Raw genomic sequence first — 18,216 nt, forward strand, 5'->3', positions numbered from 1 at the left:
ATAAGCAAGTCAAGAAACTCAAGTTTTATTTGAAACCATACTTTTTAATAATGAAATCACAGTCTGGCTTGACTTAGGTAGTTGTAAGCTTATGTCTGTAAGCTTTGACAAAGTATGGTAGAAATAAGAACATTTCCAAATTTCATGTCATACGCTATGTACTCATGGCCCTTTGTGGTGATATGAGACTGCAGGGAAAGGCACCGAGGAGTCTTACAGCTAGAGGAGGACTGTGAGGGAGCAGGGCTTTACCTGGAAGTGTAAATTTATGTCCAAGGAGGCAAACCATTTAAAGAGAGTATGCTCTGTGTGAGAGGAGGGGAGAGGTATGGGAAGATGAAACAGCACAAGAGATTAGGGGTGTTAGAAGAAGTAATCATTCATGTTTATCTGTACACACACACACACACACACACACACACACACACACAGACATACAGACATACGCACACAGATGTACACACACATACATACAGACAGACATATACACACATATACACACACATACACATATGCACATACACACATACACACACATACACATACATATACACACACAGACACACACACACATACACACACATACAGACATACACATAAACACACACAAATACACACAGACACACACAGACATACAAACACACACAGACATATACACACATACACACATACACATATGCACATACACACACATACACAGGCATACACACACACAGACATACACACACAGACATACACAGACATACACACACAGACTTGCACATACACACACACATACACACACACATACACACATACACAGAAGTGCATACATATATACAGGTAACACTAAACAGAACAGGAAGGTTTTTGTATATTTGTATATTTGTGTATTTGTGTGTGTGTGTGTGTGTGTGTGTGTGTGTGTGTGTGTGTGTGTAATAGTACCAAGTAAAAAGGGCCATAATTTCAAAAGGCAGAGAGGAAGAGGGTATATGGTAGGTGATAAGGGAATAAAGAGAAAGGGGAAATGATATAATTAATTTTTAAAATTATTTTTTAATTTAAAAAATTTTTTAAATTTTTTAAAAATAGCTATTAGGTGGTCTTAAGAATATCCCCGTGATGGGATATCAACCTGGGACTTGGAAAAGAGGTCCTTGTATTGCTAGCATCATCCTGAAGGGAGACAGAGAGGGGCGCCTGCAGTTGTGCAATGGCTATGCATATGTTACTATTTATAGCAGTGTCCATTTTAGGTTTCTGGCTGGTGGCATGACAGAGTTAGCATGAGAAATAGAAACAGGGTCAGGGTTAGCTGGCTGCCAGGGAGGCAGGCTGGGAGGGTTTGGGCACCATTGCATGTGTTTATTTTTAACTGAACTAGAAACAGTCCTGGGCAGTGAACAAGGAGGGCCTCCCTCCTCATACAATTAAAGCAGATAAGCTTCTGGAGCATATTTTGGAACATCAGGAGCGGATGAGGGAGCGACTATTGACAGACATACTGTTTGAAATGCTTTTTGACAGATCGCTTTAAGTACCGCGTGGTTAAGCAGATCTTCTCCGGAGGGGACCAGACATTTGTACTTTGCTCCACATATGAGGTAAGAGTTTCCTTTATCACATTTAAAGTAGAATGATGGTAATCAGCGTTTTCTTTAATAGATACACAAAAGCTTTGCGGCTCTTTGTTTCTACTGATGATTTTTTCTTATTAAAAGAATCAAACTGAACAACGTTAGCTCAACTAAACTCCTTTGACTTGCTAATAATTATCTTGTTCTTAACATGGTAAAGTTCTGATTTATAGTGTAGAATTAATCCCTTATATTCATATTTGTTGTAAAAGAAATTTAAGGGGGCCTAGAGCGTTTGTGTTACCATTTTTCTGTTTCTTCACTGTTAAGTACCAACGAATTCTAGGCGTTTGATAAGTTAGTGGGTTTCATTGTTGGTGTGACCGAGTATATAATAAATATATAAGAGAGGTTCAAAAAAGTTCAGATTTTTTTTATTATTTATCACCTAGTCATGATACCAGACCAAGATTTCCCTTCTCTTGTTCCTGTTAAGGCACAAAGGACGAGTCTCATACATGGGTATGGATGGGTATGGCAGGGCACACTTGTAACCCTAGCTCTTACTTGGTAGACACAGCAGTTCTTATCTAGGAGGCTAGTTTGGGCCAGCCTGAGCTACATGAGACTCTGTCTCAAAGGAAAAGAAAGGGTGTGGAGGTGGGGCGAAAGGGAAAGGAGATGTGGCATATGGCCTTTCAGGGCTCAAAGTGTGTAGATAGAAGAATCAGTGGCATTTATTTAATTCATTCTGCTCTTCATGGTCAAGGGCAGCCAGCTGACGAGTGCTGAGCTGTGGTTCTCTTCCATTGTCTTCTCATGCTCCCTATTTAACAAGCTCTGCAGGGAGAAGGGGGGCAAACTCAAGGCAGTAACTGGAAAAGCGGGAGACTATGGGACACTGGGAAAGCCTCCCCTTTGCTCTGACACCACCATCTGTGTCCTTAGTACCATTCTGTGACGTTCTGCAGCTGCTCAGCCAAGCTTCAGGTCAGGAGCCTGCAGGAAGCCGTGTATGAGCCGTCTTAAGGGAGATGTAGAATAGCTGCCTTGGGTTCAGCTTTATAACTTCACAGAAAAATCCTACAGGGAGCTGAGGCTATAAAATGAATGATGAAAACATGGGGTCTCTTCAGTAACTTATTTGGTTTTCAAAAATTGGCTTGTAGGAATTTATTTCTGAATGAAACTGACTTAAGATTCTGTCTTTTGTTGCTGTTCTTGAGACAGTTTTTCTGTGTAGCCCTGGCTGTCTTGGAACTCACCAGGCTGGCCTCTAAGGCAGAGATTTATCTGCCTCTGCCTCCTGAGTGTTGGGATTAAAGCTCTATACCATAGCCACCTGAGAAACTGACTTAAATAATATCCAATTTTTAATTTTTTTCTGAGAATTAAACATAAAACGTAAATTTCCTTCCTTTAATAAATATACAATATAGTCTAGGCAGCTGAGTTTTAAATATATCAGTAGTGTTGGGCATGGAAAACAGTAAGGTATATGATAGTGTTAGTTAGCTGGTAAGTTAAAGTTTCAACTGGTGAGAGGTCTCCCCATTAAAGTTTTAACTTCACAGTGGAACATCCCTCCCCCCCACCTTGAAAAAGGTAGCCAAGCTCACCTGAAGCATACGGCTGGCCTTTGTCTCAGGTTCTGAAGTGCTGTCCCTGCAGCCGTGGTACCCCTGTCTTTTCAAGTATAAAGCCATACTTATTTACATGCTATTACAACATATGCTTATGTATACAATATCTATATTATATGTACTACATATATGCATATCTTATATGTGTATAAAATACTGTGTGTATATATATGTGTGTATATATGCACTCACATGCACACACTCTAGATGCTTATTAGATACAGAGAATGAAAATTTTATTCTTACCTAATTACCTCTAGTTACCTTATCACTACTTTAATGTGAAGTGACAGCCAGAAAAACAATGTTTCAGATTCTTTTAGATTTTGAAATATTTGCAAATACACAAAGTATGTTGGAAATGGAACCCAGGTCTACACAAAAACTAATACCAACTCCAGTACATCATGGAGGTAGGACCATATGACCTCTTGAAGCACTGCATGTGTGAACATGAAACTCAAACATACTGAAGGCATGTTATACGACATCTTAAGTTATAGGTATATACTTGAGCTGAGGAGATGGTTCAGTAGTGAAAATGCTTGCCCTGCAAAGTGTTTGGATGAGAGTTCAGATCCCCAGAACCCTTGTAAAAGTCGGTTGGTTGTGGCACTAGCCAGACGAGCCATTGGTGAACTCTAAGGTCACTTAAGAGACCTTGTTTCAATGAATAAGGTGGAGAGTGATCACGGAAGAGTGAACAGGTCAACCTCTTGTATATGCGCATGTGTGTACCCACACACATGAAAATACACCCGTAAAGGCATGCACAGCACACACAAGCACTTGAAGGGGGAAAGGGCACTGAATTTCCAGAAATTGCTTACTAAATTCTGTGTTTCTTAAATGTATTAAAACAGGGTTTTACTGTAGCCCTGGCTGGTCTTGAGAATTCTCTGTTCATTGCATAGCTAAGGGATGATCTTGAACTCTTCTTGATTCTCCTCCCTCTCCTTACTTCCAAAGTGCTGAGATTACAGGCATGTACCATCGTGTCTGACTTAACCTTTTTTTATATTACATTTCATCAGAGTTGAGGGAGCAGTTATGGCAACCAATACCTCTATAGCCTGGTGACTCAGAGCAAGGAGAAGGAGACCCGGGAAGCTTGTGATGGAGTTGAAACAGACACTCTAGAAGAGCACCTCCTCATGGGTGAAGGACAGAGGGCTTGATAGAGGGAGAGACGGGGCTTAGGTCACTTGCAAAGAGACCTCACCCTTTATGGTGTGGTGTCCTGAAGTTGAGGCGAGGGAGCTGAGCATTTGTACCACAGCTACCTGCCACCGAGTGTGATAGAACAGTGCAGTGGCTTAGGGAAGATCCTGAGGAACAGCCCCATCCTCGCTGCAGGAGTGGGGATGGGTCTCTGCTCCACAGGAGAGGATTTGGAAAGAAGGGGAGAAGATCCATGCCTCTCATTTCTCTTTAATCTTGTATTTATTTCTCCAGAATTCTTCTCCTGCTGTTGACTTCAGAACTGTGAACCAAGCACATTATACCAACTTAATAAATGACGAAACCATAGCAGTTTGGAGACAAAAGCTCACAGAACACAACAACGCAAATACAGTCAAGTATGCGTTTGTCAGCCTTCATTTTGTTTCTTCCAAAGCATGCTGGGGTCCTCTAGCCTAGTGACTGATACTCCCTGCACCTACCCCGAGCTTGTGAATATGAATGGAGATTTGCATTTACGGAATCATTTTTGTATATTTATTTGGAATCGCATCTCATTAGCCCCCACCTAACACAGTGGTTTGCCCTCCAGTTCTCACTCATCACCTTGACGCATCATTGCAAGATCTGTGACATCCTTTGAAGGAAGGCCTGAGGTCGTATCTCTGCTCAGAGCTCTCTGTATCATGTTGCATATAGAAATGGTTTTCTTCATAGTGATGCTTCAAGGAATCTTGAATATTAATAGCCTTTATTATTTTAATTAATCTGAGTAACTTCTACAGCTTTGCCAATCAATGTGATTTGTTGAAATGGTAATTCAGAGTCTTCTGGGTAAAAGGTATATTAAAAATGTAAAACTTGTTGGGTTTGAAAAATAGTTTTCTTTGCACATTTTTTTTTTACTTTGAACGCATTTTCATATTTTTCCTATCGTCTCACTTATGAAAACAAATAAATCAATCTGTGTAACAAAGACGGTTATCTTAACAAGTGCACAGCGGGTCTTGCTTTGTGGTCAAGGCTGTGCTGCAGCACATGCCCAGGCCCCACCCTGAAGCAGCCTACAGAATCCCCTATGTTTTGAGCATTGTTAAGGAGCTGAGGATAGAAAGGGAGTGAGGATAAGAGATGCCAGGCTGCTGATCAGCAGGTGACTAGAAGAATGGGTTTCAGTTTTCTTACTTAACAACTGAGGCTAGAAGGAGTCATCACTAATGATCTTACTTGATCCAAATGCTTCAGCTGGCAGAAGTTACCACGACCTCCTTCCAATCACTTACTTGTTTTAGCCCTTGCTTTTTGTGGCAATCCTGGGTCCTCACAGTAGACCCTTCCTCAGACTCTGCAGAATTTAGGTAATAGGAATAAGTCTTTATTTCCACTCATTTTAGTTTCTTTCTCAGATGGTCAATAGAATAGGCAGACATGATTGGGTATTTATTAACTTCTGTACTTGGGAAATAACAGCTCACATTTTCTGTTTGCTTGGAATGGTGGTAAGAGAGTGTCCAAGCTTTTTGTTGGAAGCAATTTTTCTTTTATGATTTTGACATACACACACATTTATATATACCTACACATGCATATATATGTAACCTGTGGGTTACTTGTTCTTGTCCATTTAGAGGCAAAGCATTGTCCTCTAATGAGGTATACACTGATGACCCAATAAGGGCTAGCTAGGAAGATGTTACTGATGGTTATATAAGCTCCGATTTGTAATTCTTAAAGACCCTTTTCTCCTTTTCTGTCTTGAATAGTGGTGTTGTTCAGATACTGTCTTCTGCAGCTTGTTGGAATGGAAGCTTTCTGGAAAAAAAGTAAGTGTCATACACGTTTCAGAAGCCGTGTGTAGTATAAATACTTACCAAGTCTATAAAAGACTTCTCCATAGTGCTTGGTTTCAATTGCAGGGGAAAGCTGACATTTGCCTAAAAATTGAAATATCCAGTAATGATGAATTAGAGGGTCCCAGGGTAGTGGTGTTTGCTCACTCCTCACTGGGCAGATTTACAGAAAGAAATGGTCCCTTGGGAGATCTAGTATGGCTGACCCAAAGCCAGAAATCCAGGCTGTCCCAAAGTGCTGCTCCCACATGTGTGTATGATTTGTTCTTTTTAAAACATGACTCCAGCCAATGCCGAGGCTGAAGTGGGTTTATTTTTTTCTAGTCTGCTTTTATATCATTAGTATAGGTATGATATAATACATATATACATTCTAGTTACATACAAAGAAAATGGTCAGTCCAAATTACTTACAAAATGTGAGGAGCCCATCCTTCTGAGAAAGCTGGCACAGAGGCCCGATAAATAGTTCCAGAAAGGCTGGGAGTGTAGCTGCTGTTCATGGAGCCACCAAAGACAGGCAACAGTGCCCTCCATGAGCAGCTCTGTATGATTTGTTCTTAAATTCAATATTCTCCAGTAGTTCTTTGTTTCTTTAGTTTGTTGAGGTAATTTTTCATTTCTTAAGAGGAGTGTCATGTAGAGGTCTTAGGGAAGCTTCCTTCTGGGACTCTGTGGATTCAGTCGGGCTCAGCTCTGACTAAAACTAGAGGGAGAAAATAGGATGTCTCTTTTGGCCTTATTTCTTCTGCAGATGCCCCACTCCCCATCCCCCCCACCCCCAAGGACCTCATGCAGCAGAATGGCCTTGCCAGGAGTTGGGATCATCAGGGATCCCAAGTCCTATCATTTCGTGGTCCTTAACTACTGACTAGGTTAATGAAATATTAGGACAAATATGTTAGCCCTCTGTTATCGTGACAATACCTTAGGTGCATCCTCAGCTTCTTCAGTCCATGATCAGGTATCACATTTCTTTAGGACCAGTGGTGAGGACATCCATCACTGTAGGAGATTCCATGTAGAAACCACTCACCTTATGCTGGCTGTCAGGGAAGAGGTAGGGAAGGGTGAAGGTCCAGTATCGAAAAGTACAAACACTGTATCTCACCTTCTAAGTGCACCACCTCCCAGTGATGCTACAGGCTGACGTCCATGCCTTCTATACATGTCTTTAACCAAACATTCCAAGTGCAAGTATAGCAGTGAGGACTGACAGGAGTGGGTAAGGGGGAAGCTGATCAGGATAGATGGGGAGCAGTGAGCTCAATGCACCACACTTACTAGTATGGAAATGTCCCTATGTAAAAGAGCACTATGTATAATTTATATACATATACATATATATATATATATATATATATATATATATATATAATCAAAGAGCATTTTAAGTATAGCAATGAGTTAGACTTTAGTTCTCTGTGTGATTTATAGATCTACCATGTGATTCAGTTATTGCTATAACCTGGGCATAAACCCAAAGGACTCCATGTCCTGTTATAAGGATACCTGTTCATCCATATTTAGGGTGAGAGTACTCACCCCAGTGTGTATCTTGTGAGCTCAGCAGACCAACTTCAAGTCTGGACCAGCCACATAAAAGGGCATGGAAGCTTTTGCTTTTTGCCTGTTTACCCTGACTCTTCAGGACAGGGTCATCTGAACCAACAGGTTGTTGAGGCATTCCTGTGCTGGTATTAAAACCTACTTCAGGATTTTAACCTAAACCACAGAGCAGTGAGATATTAGCCACATGGTCTAAAACAACTACTGAATTCTTGGTCATTTTATGGGAAACAGCCATTGTTGGACTAGTCAGACTACGACCTGTAAGCCATTCTACTAAATCCCATAAATTTATCCCATCTAATGTGTGACTAAGAAATATCTTTAAAATTATTCAACATCCTTAGCTGTTAGGGAAATGCAAATTAAAGGGACTAAGAGACCATCTTTCTAGTCAGAATGGCTGAGTTCAGGGAAAAAAATTAAGAGATAATGCTGAGGAGAGTGGGGAAAGGGAACCCTCTTCCATTTGGATGTTTCCTAACACCATAGGAAAAAGTCCTTCCACCTTTCTTCAAGTTACCTTTAGGTTATTAAAGTTAATGTCTCGGTTAAATCATTGTAGGAACAGGAGAAAAATACCTATCAAGGAAGTCTAAGCAACTGTTCTGGGTTTTGCCATTTTGATTCTTATGTATTCAATGTCTAGTTTGCATCTATTGTAACATTGTCAGAGACTGTTAAATCACTTGAATGTATATATTACTCAGAACAAAGCCTGTGTTTGAAATGGCTATTTTGCAAATTAATAGATATGATATATTCATGAGTGGCAATCTTAGAGATATCCTTTGTCTCTGGGAAGCTAAGACTGTGTTGAGCTGGAAAAATGATTTTATTGCTAATAACATTTGAGCACTAGCTGTAAAGTCTCTGGTGGGTAAATGTAATTGAATCTTGTTTAAGTAAGAGAGATAATAGCTTGACTTTTTTAAAATCTGATTTTCATTTTGAATACTTCTTGAGGAAGGCTTGAAATAAGGGGGTCGCTGTGCTGTTTGTTCATGAGTGGGCCCCTTACGCATAAGAGAAGTGAGTGTGGGTGATTAAAACCAGCCACAGCATTCACACCTGCACAAACCCATAGAAGTGGGTTGGGCACGGGACCTGCCTTCTGCTTTGTGAAAGCCTAGCTTGAGATAGAAGGGTTTCTACTTGGACTTGAGGGGGAAAAGGTTTGAGAAAAATTAAGTCATATTTAACAGTGGAATTGTCCCCATTGCTTAGGAAGCAGAGCAGGAGATCTCTGTGTTCAAGGCCAGCCTGGTCTACAGAGAGACTTCTAAGCTGACAGGGGCTTCCTTTCACAAATTAAAAATGAAACAACCAAAGTGGGGTAGATAGAATTGCTAAAGGCTTACTCAGTTGGTCTTCCCCAAACTAGTGTTCTCGAATATCTTATCTACTAAGTCAAATTAAGATCTGTCTAGATTGGGTTAATTAATTAAGTACTTATAGTATTTTTTTAAACCAGTATTTGCCTTATGTTTTTATTACCTATGGATTTTTGTTTGTTTTATTTAGAATTGATGAACATTTTAAAACCAGTCCCAAAATCCCTGGGATTGACCTGAACTCAACTAGGGTTTTATTTGAGAAGTTAATGCACTCTCAGCACTCCATGATTCTAGAGCAGGTAAGTGGTTTACATTTATAAAATTCCGTTTACCTTGAAGAGTTCTGCCCCTAAGACAAAAGGAACAGCGAGATGAAAGAATACACTCTTATGCAAGCTGTAACTTTGTAAAACATTAGTGTTGGGACTTGGGCTGTCTTTTGCTTATATCTTCCTGAGGAGTTTCCTCTCTCAAGTATGAGGTCTGTAGGTGGGACTCCTCCTTCTCCGGGATGTGCTGGGAGTCTGAACTAGCACCTGGCTCCGTCTGTTTGCTCAGTGCACTCTGAACGAGAAGGGTTGCGAGTTCATTAAATAACTTATGAATTTGGAGATGAGTTATTTAGGTCTCAGATATGTTTAAATTTATCACTACTTTTCCTTCTTTTTTTATAGATACTAAACAGCTTTGAAAGTTGCCTCATTCCCCAGTTGTCAAGTTCACCTCCAGATGTGGAGGCAATGAGAATCTATTTAATACTACCAGAGTTTCCGCTGCTTCAGGATTCTAAGTATTACATAACGCTGACCATTCCCCTGGCGATGGCCATTCTGAGGCTGGAAACCAACCCTAGCAAAGTATTAGGTAAATTCATCAGATTTAATACCACTGGCTTTGGACTTGGTTGTTTTGCTTTGTCAGCTGGCTTTTGTGGACTGAGATCTAACAATCTACCTTTGCCATTTAATAGCTTCACCACTTACTCCTTTCTTTGCTGTTGACGTCCAGCTAACCCTGTTTGCAATCCAGGCGAATTGATCTCTTATTTAACTTAGTCCCAATTTTGAGAAATTCATAAAGTGAGGTTATTGAACTTTAAACTGTCCCCACCCCCACATTTGCTTGCTGTTGTAATGCCTCAAATATTAGTTATCCTTCTGTCTATCCATCTCCAGTACTGACTTCAGCGGGTGAGAGCCACATGAACAGCTTTTGTGATGCAGAGATCTCCATGCAAGGGGGGGTGGACCTAGTGAGGACTCACGGAATGTTTGTTTTCTTTTTCTTTTTTAGGACACTTGAGTCCACCTTGATTTTTGCAGGCTCCGGACACTTTGCTGAGATAAGAACCTTCTGTTCCTCAGCGGGCTGGAAAGGGTCTCTAGAGGCTGGAGTAGCACCCGACAGGTTTTTTTTGTTTTTTTGTTTTTTTGTTTTTTTGTTTTTAATAATCGAATACAGAGACCTGTCCCCTTGCTTTTTACTTTTTTCCCCTCCCTTGGTAATTTTTCTCAGTGTTCCTTTCGACTTGGTAACTTCTGTGATTCCAGTGGCCTGAGTATCACTGGAGGATGGTTTTCCATCAAGTAGATTGACCTGCTTCTGGCTTTTCTATTGCTTCCCCCTTCACACAAGAGTAATAATGACCGCATCAGTAATGCGTTAAGCACTTGATACTTACCATTATCAGGGCATGTTCAGAGCATGTTTTCTTAGGCATTTCCAATAGGTGTAAAATTAGAGTGATGGCCGTTTTTAAAGACATTTTATCAGACTTTAAAATTTTTGGCATTTTAAATTTTAACAATTTTCCTAGGCCAAATCGCACAACACAGAACGGGACCATTCAGTTTTATAATCAGTTTGTTTCTAACATCTGACAGTTCAAGTTGAAGAGAAAACCTCAGAGTAGAGTAAACCCAGCAGACGCCTGTCACATAAATCCAGCAGCTCTCAATAGGTCGTCCGTTTTAGTGGATGTTTCTCCCACTGTGATTTTTTTTTTAAGGTTTCTTTTATGTGTATAGATATTTTGCCTGCATGTATGTCGATGTACCATTTGCGTGTCTGGTGCCATGAAGGCCAGAAGATCCCTGAGAACTGGAGTTTCAGATGGTTGTGAGCATGAGTGTATGTGGTAGGAATCAAACCTGGGACCTCAGGAAGAGTAGTCAGTGCTCTTGGACAGTGAGCCATCTCTCCGGCATCCGTCAATTTTTAATGAACTATTTTAAACAAGAAAACCTTACGGATTTCAGTATGGCTGAGTTCATTTATGAAGATACACTGATAGATTCCCGCTTGAATGGAAAGGTACTGCTTGGAGAGAATAGTACCAATTTCTTAAACTAACTATGCGTCATAACAGGAAGGAATGGTTTCCACATCCTCTAAGTGTGAAGTGTCCCTTGTACAGAATGTCAGTAGTGGCTGAGTCAGTCCCAAAAGGTCAAGGCTGCACAAATACCACTGCAGTTGGTGCAGTCAGCCTCCTGCCTGATCCCCACACAGCCTTGGAACTCAATGTTTTAAGATTAGCCTTCAGCATGAGTCTGAGAAAAAGGCAGATGAAAACTCCAACAACATAAACACTTTTAAGAAAGAAAGAAATGCAGGAGGTGGGGGGGGGGAGTTAACTTAAGGCCTCTTTATTTAGCTGTTTCTCCACACATGTTTTAATGGTTCCTTTTAAAAATCGTTTTTTGGGAAGCTGTATTGTAGACTAATATTTATCTTCTAGACACAGGAGTTATAGCTAGCAGGGAGACGACATAAGAACACCTGCCCAAGGTTATGTGCTAAGACATGTCTGTCTTTCTTCCTTAAGATAACTGGTGGTCTCAGGCATGCCCAAAATACTTCATGAAGCTGGTAACCCTCTATAAAAGTGCCGTCCTTTACCTCCTAAGGGGAAGGAAGACATTCCTAATCCCTGTACTGTTTAACAATTACATGACCGCAACCCTCAAGCTTCTGGAGAAATTGTACAAGGTAACCCTCGGGGATGGAGAAGGGAGGGTGTGAAAGGATGGATGAAGTATTCTGCTGTGGCTTTCTCTGGGAGATTTTCCAGTTCTGTGGTTTTAGTTGTTCTTATTTTGCTCTTCATCAGGTAAATCTTAAGGTGAAGCACGTGGAGTACGATAAGTTTTATATCCCTGAGATTTCTAGTCTAGTGGACATTCAGGAAGACTACCTCATGTGGTTTTTGCATCAATCCGGAATGGTAAGAATTCGTGGAAAGCATTTTTTAAGGCTTTAGCCTTTTTGTTTGTGTTTGAAGCGTGCAGTGCACTTGAACCTTACACCTTGCCTTTGACTTAAGGGCTGCTGCCACACCTCTCTATTTCACTCAATTCGCTTTGGAATTCTTGGAACCTACAAGTATTTTAAGTAGCCTTATGTGTCATAAGTTTCATCAAGTCTCTGGGGCTGGAGTTGTAGCTTAGTGGAGGACTTTGTGCTTAGCATGCTCAGGGCTCTAGGTTTGATCCCAAATTCTACCTTTAACGAAAAGAAAAAAGAAGAAAAGTAAATCCAAGTATCTAAAGCAGTCATATTGACAAACAGAAAGTGGAATGGTGGGCAGAGGCGGTCCGGAGGCACTGGGAAACTGGAGTTGTTTTTAATGCATTTTAGGTTCCAGTTCACCAAGATTCTGGAATTCTGTCGTACAACAGTGTGAATGTTTCAGGGGCCCTTGTTCATCTACGGATGGATTTATGCATTTATTTATTTATTTTAATATTTTATGTATTTGAGTGTTTTATTTGAATGTGTACCATTGTACACGTCTGGTGCCTGCAGAAGCCAAGCATGGCCATTCAAGCTCTTGGAACTGGAGTTACAGACTGCCGTGAACTGGTATATGGGTGCCGAGAATCAAACCTGAGTCTTGTACTCTTTAACTGCTGAGTCATCTGTGTAAACCCTTGTTTTGTTTTTGAGATGAGATCTCATGTATCCTAGGGTACCTTCCAACTCACATGACCAAAGATGACTTTGATCCTCCTGTCCTCACTCCTCTCCAGTCCTGTGATTATTAGTGTGTGCTTCTACACCTGCATTTGATGTATTGCTGGGCATCATACCGAAGACTTTGTTCATCTAGACAAGTGCCCACCTAGTGAGCTGTGTCTCTAGTTGATGCAAATATTCTTAATATTGCTGATTTACATTTGAAAATAGTGAGAATGATACATATTTGCACTGTTTGCTTACATTTTGAGCCACAAATTAGAAGTCAAGACATTAATATAAAAACTTACAGCATTTGTTGGATCTTGGGAGATCCATAACTGGCTTCCAGAAGTCACTAGGTGGCTGGTTGGTGCAAAAGCATGTTCTGGATGAGCCTCTGCGAGCCGCATCCCCAGTGATTTAGCCTGACATTTAGGATCATTGGCTACTCCTTTTCTGATAGGTAGCCTATTTCACTCTTGCTATGTCAACTTTCCAGACCCTGTGGCCACCTCTTATTGAGGATAGCTCAAATACAGATGTCATATATTCCTGACCCAACTCTGATGATGTTTGACACAGAACTCAAGGGTCTGTGGATTCCTGCCTACCACCCTGGGCGGGGCAGCAATTACTCAGCCAAAGCAGACTGGCTTCCATATATGCAAGGGATTTAGGATTTATGCACATCTGAGTATCAGAAAGCAAGCGATCATTTGGTACTGATGTTTAATCCAGCCGGTGCAGTAGGTACATTGGAAATGAGTCTTTGCTACTCTCACAGATTCATCACCAACTTTAGGGTGGCATTTTTTTCTGAATGGTTTTTAGTTCTACAGTGGTCTCTAGGGAAAATAGTTCTCTAAGAAGTATATTTAACTAAATAGCCATGTTAGTTTTGTTTTTGTCAGATGATAAATGAACAAACTATTCTCACGAAGAATTAAAAATTATGGGGCACTTTTTAACTTTTAAGGTTTTGTTATTTTGAAAAACAAAATACTTTTCGATAGAAATCATATTTCAAAAGAGTTGATATTGGAATTTTAACATGGGAGCGTCAGTGAGCTCTAGTCTTACTTTAGAAATTATGAAATGTCACTTTGTAAATTATGAAATGTTAGAGATAGACACAAGTCTTTCAGGTAACTGCTTTGCCTTCAGGTAGAACACAGAGCAAGTTGAACAGTTTTTCTCTAGCTCAGTTTGCTCTGACAAAATGTCTTTCTCTTTTCTTTCTGGCCTTAAGAAGGAAATTGATTATATGAGAATGTTGATGATCATAATCATGGTCTCTGAGTAAAGGTACTTAAATGAACAGTTTTACGAGTTTCTTTCTGTGAGTATATGGTAAACAAATGTCTTACTAGATCTTGAAAAATTTTCATCTCCTCTTTGCTAGTTAAAGCCATTAGTACAAGATAGAAAACCAGCTGAAGTTAGTATGTGACATTTTATGCTTCCTGAAGAAATTTTTCTATTCTATAGGTACAGTGTAATTAGAAATTGAAATTTAAGTTTCTTGAAATCTTGAAGTTTTGCCTTAAATGCTAGTGGTATTTTACCTAGGTTTTATTTTAACCACTTAAAACTAAAGGATAGGGGTTGGGGATTTAGCTCAGTGGTAGAGCGCTTGCTAGGCCAGCGCTAGGCCCTGGGTTTGGTCCCCAGCTCCGAAAAAAAAAAGAAAAACAAAACAAAACTAAAGAATAGTTTGTGTGCTGTATTAATATTTTAGCCTGGTGCTAGCACAGTGTATAGGAAAAAGCAGACAGTCCATCCTGAAAGAACTGGGCATGGGTGGTGGTCCCTGCAAATGCTGAGGCTTGCAGAGAAATGAATTATGGAGAGGCAAGAAAGAAACTCCGTTCAGCAAGATCTATCCAGGCTGGTTCAAATTTCTGAAGTCTGACAGTTTATTTTAGGCATATTTAAGTACAGTTCAATTTTGGGAAAAAGTTTCCTGTAATGATTATCTCTATCCAAAGTGCACAATAAAGTTTAAGGTGTGACTACATCAAAAGTGTTTAGTAAGAACACATGGTCTGTATCATGAAGACGGGTTCCATAACTTAAGGGCCTAGGAGAGGATCTGAGGTCACTAGGCTATAAAGCACGTGTGGCATCTCCTCTGAGGATGGGATCTATTGATGGACAAACAAAGATAAAGATAAAGGCTTGTGTGAAAATGCTGGTACAATGGACTCACAGCATGGGAAAGAGAGATGGTGGAGCAGAACTGTGTGCAGCAGATCACCACCAATCCATTGCATCTCATCCAGCTGCGAGCCCAAAGATGGTGCCTGATGAGCAAGGAGACAGGAGCAGGGGTGACATCTATAACAGGGGATTTGTGTGGCAGCCTGAAGCTCCTGTAGAAACAGGTCAGTCAATACAGAATAGGGCTCACCCTAGGCCCTCTGGCTAGCCCCCAACATGGAGCCACGAGGACCACATCTTGTGCAGCTTGTCCTGCTGGGAGACAAAAGGCTCAGGGCATCAGTGCTGCCCGCAGCCTACAAGCCTAACAGTGGCCTGGTTACTGGCACTGAGGACGGGGTGGTGTGCAGCAAGTAGCCTGGAGCCCCCTTGGAAACATGTCATTACTGAATAGGGCTGCCTTAGACCTCCTGGCCAGCCATCCACTAATGTCGAGCTGCTGTGACTGGAGAATGGTGCTGCCTGCAGCCTGCAAGCTCAGCAGTAGGTCTGCCAGCTGGCCCCCAGCATGGAACTGCTGTGACTGCAGCCCACGCTGTTTTCCCTGTCGGAAGGCAGATAGTGCAGTGCTGTGGTACCTACAGGCTACAAATACAAAGGGCAAGACTGGTGAAGCTGGGGTGGTCGACATCAAAGGCTTGGAGGTGTGAGGCAGCCAAGAGCTCTCACAGAGCCTAGCTGCAACATTGCCCTAACTGGGCGACGACAGCAGGGCACCCAAGACTCAGCAATGGTCCAGTATTTATGGTGCTTCAGAAACCAGAAACCTTTGACCAGACTGATGACTCATTGCAATAAGTAATTGCACATCAATCTGGGCAAAAAATATGCCCTGTGACCCAGTGCAGTTTCCAGGGCTACTACAATGAACAGTTATGCAAGGGAGAGGTAGGGAAGATTGAGGGGTGAAGAAGCACTGACAAGGAGATAGGGGCAGAGTGGTGATGTCAGTGTGAGAGAAGGCTGCTGTGAACTGGGAACTATTAAAAATCATGATAAGGATGCTGAAGTGTAGTTCTCCATAATGGTTCCTGGCAGGAGTGTGATTAGGGAAAGACTTGGTTTTCTTTTAAGGTGCTGGCCACTGTTAGTTTGACAATACTCCACCAAGTATATAGACAGCATAAAATGGACTTTGTTTTTGTATTATTTTTTTTTCTTCTTTTGCGGAAGGAGGTCACACCAGTAGAGAGGAGGCAGACCTGGGAATATTGGGAAGTAGGTGTGATCAGGGTGCACAAAGTGAGATTAATCAAGAAAAATACTACATTGGAAAACAATAAGAAAGGAAAAGAAGAGGAGGTAGAAAGGGGGGAGGCAATGGTGGTTTATCTTACTTGTTAATAACGTGCTGTAGTCTTCATTTGAAAAGTAAAAGGCATACAGTGAATGTCTTTGTAGGCTCTGTACCGGGCACTACAAGGGAGCCATTTCATGGTTTGCAAAGGCCTTCAGAGACAAAAGCTTTGAGAAACATTGACATCTTGCTGGTGCATCAGGGAGGTGCAGCAGATGGGGAATGTTTGCCTTTAGATGTCAATCCTGGGCACCTGGAGGGAAGAGGAGGCGGAGCCTGAGCGGAGGTAGCTATGTGTCTATGTGGAAAGCCTCCTGATCAGTACATCTAGGACGTGTTGATTTCATGTTTAAGAAAAGATGTTTCCAATTCTTCAGCTCTGAACTATTTACTTATTTATGGCTTTTGTTTTCATATGGTTTGAAGAGTGAATTCGTGCCATAGATACAACTCTGTTGCAGACAGAGATCTTGAAGTTCATTGGTACCATGGAACCTTAAGTTTGTGAGACCCATTTCTAGCATATGGATAGCCCAGGATAAACATCCTTATATAAGAGGTGACCAATTCAATACTTAATTTCCAAATATTTTGATATATTAGCATGAGAGTAAATAAGAGTGACCTGCATTATGTGTGCATTGACCTCCATTATATGGTCCAGACTTGGTTCCCTGGACTGGAATTGTCTCTGGTGTTTCTCAGTGTAGAGGAATGTTCTAAGACCCCCTCAAGGAATATAGTTCTAAAGTTTCAATAGGATGGATTTTAATTAATTTTGCTGTGACATGACTTCATTTAAATATGCATAAACACAAAAGGTTCTTATTCATATAATATACATAAACCAAATTAAATAAGAAAATATAGTCAGCCAAAGGCTGAGCTGCACTGGCTCAGAGTGGTGAGCTAGTGTGTCCCCTGGAAGCAAGTGTTCCAGCGTTCTAGAGAAGAACTTCCGCCACCAGGCACAGGCTTGATTCTCCCACAGGCCTTTGGGAATGACTCAGCTTCTTTTCTCTCTCTGCTGTTAAATCATATTCATGGAGCAAGCTACAGAAGCAGTGGCTTTTTCCTTAGTAAACGCAGCATGTACCAGGCAAATATTTCTTTTTCTCTTCTCACTGTACTCACACAGTTAAGTGTTTATAATTCACCCCCGAAGTCATTAACAGATAAGTGTAAATTGTGTGATTACACACACCACACACACGTAAGAAGAGATCTTTCAGAGTGTTCTTATGCTGTTCAGAAAATCATTTTTAAGAACACAGAACATTCTAGGAGACATTAAAGTGACAGCAGCTCAGCGGCGCTCAGGTCTCTCAGCATGAATTTCGCTCATTGTTTTCTTTTGATAAATATCGCAAATCAAAATGATCTTTATTGCTCATTTTTTTGGGTTTCTGTTAAAGATATTTATTACATAACTGTCAAGAGCACACTATGCTGGAAACAGGCAGATATGATTGTGTCTCTCTGTAGTATCAGTGCACTAAGCAACAGTGAATTCACATTTACTAGTCATTTTCCACATCGCTTGGCTGTAAGCCTGAAAAAAAAAAGCAATTTAAAGGGTTCAAAGGGATGCAGTCCCTC

The 18,216-nt window shown here is 41.0% G+C and overlaps 1 protein-coding gene across 3 annotated transcripts in view; it reads left to right on the plus strand.

Moving 5' to 3' along the window:
* Herc3 (HECT and RLD domain containing E3 ubiquitin protein ligase 3) overlaps positions 1-18,216 on the plus strand; it is a 90,002-nt gene that overhangs the window by 29,772 nt on the left and 42,014 nt on the right. For 2 of the 3 annotated variants that reach the window (NM_001446372.1, NM_001446373.1), the window contains 7 exon segments: positions 1,510-1,586; positions 4,658-4,782; positions 6,148-6,207; positions 9,328-9,439; positions 9,815-10,004; positions 11,968-12,131; positions 12,253-12,366. In NM_001446372.1, the coding sequence (NP_001433301.1) occupies positions 1,510-1,586; positions 4,658-4,782; positions 6,148-6,207; positions 9,328-9,439; positions 9,815-10,004; positions 11,968-12,131; positions 12,253-12,366 (842 nt within the window). 3 annotated transcript variants of the gene reach the window in all.

Source organism: Rattus norvegicus, chromosome 4 (assembly GCF_021556685.1).
Source record: "Rattus norvegicus strain SHRSP/BbbUtx chromosome 4, alternate assembly SHRSP_T2T, whole genome shotgun sequence".
NCBI classification, from domain to species: domain Eukaryota; kingdom Metazoa; phylum Chordata; class Mammalia; order Rodentia; family Muridae; genus Rattus; species Rattus norvegicus.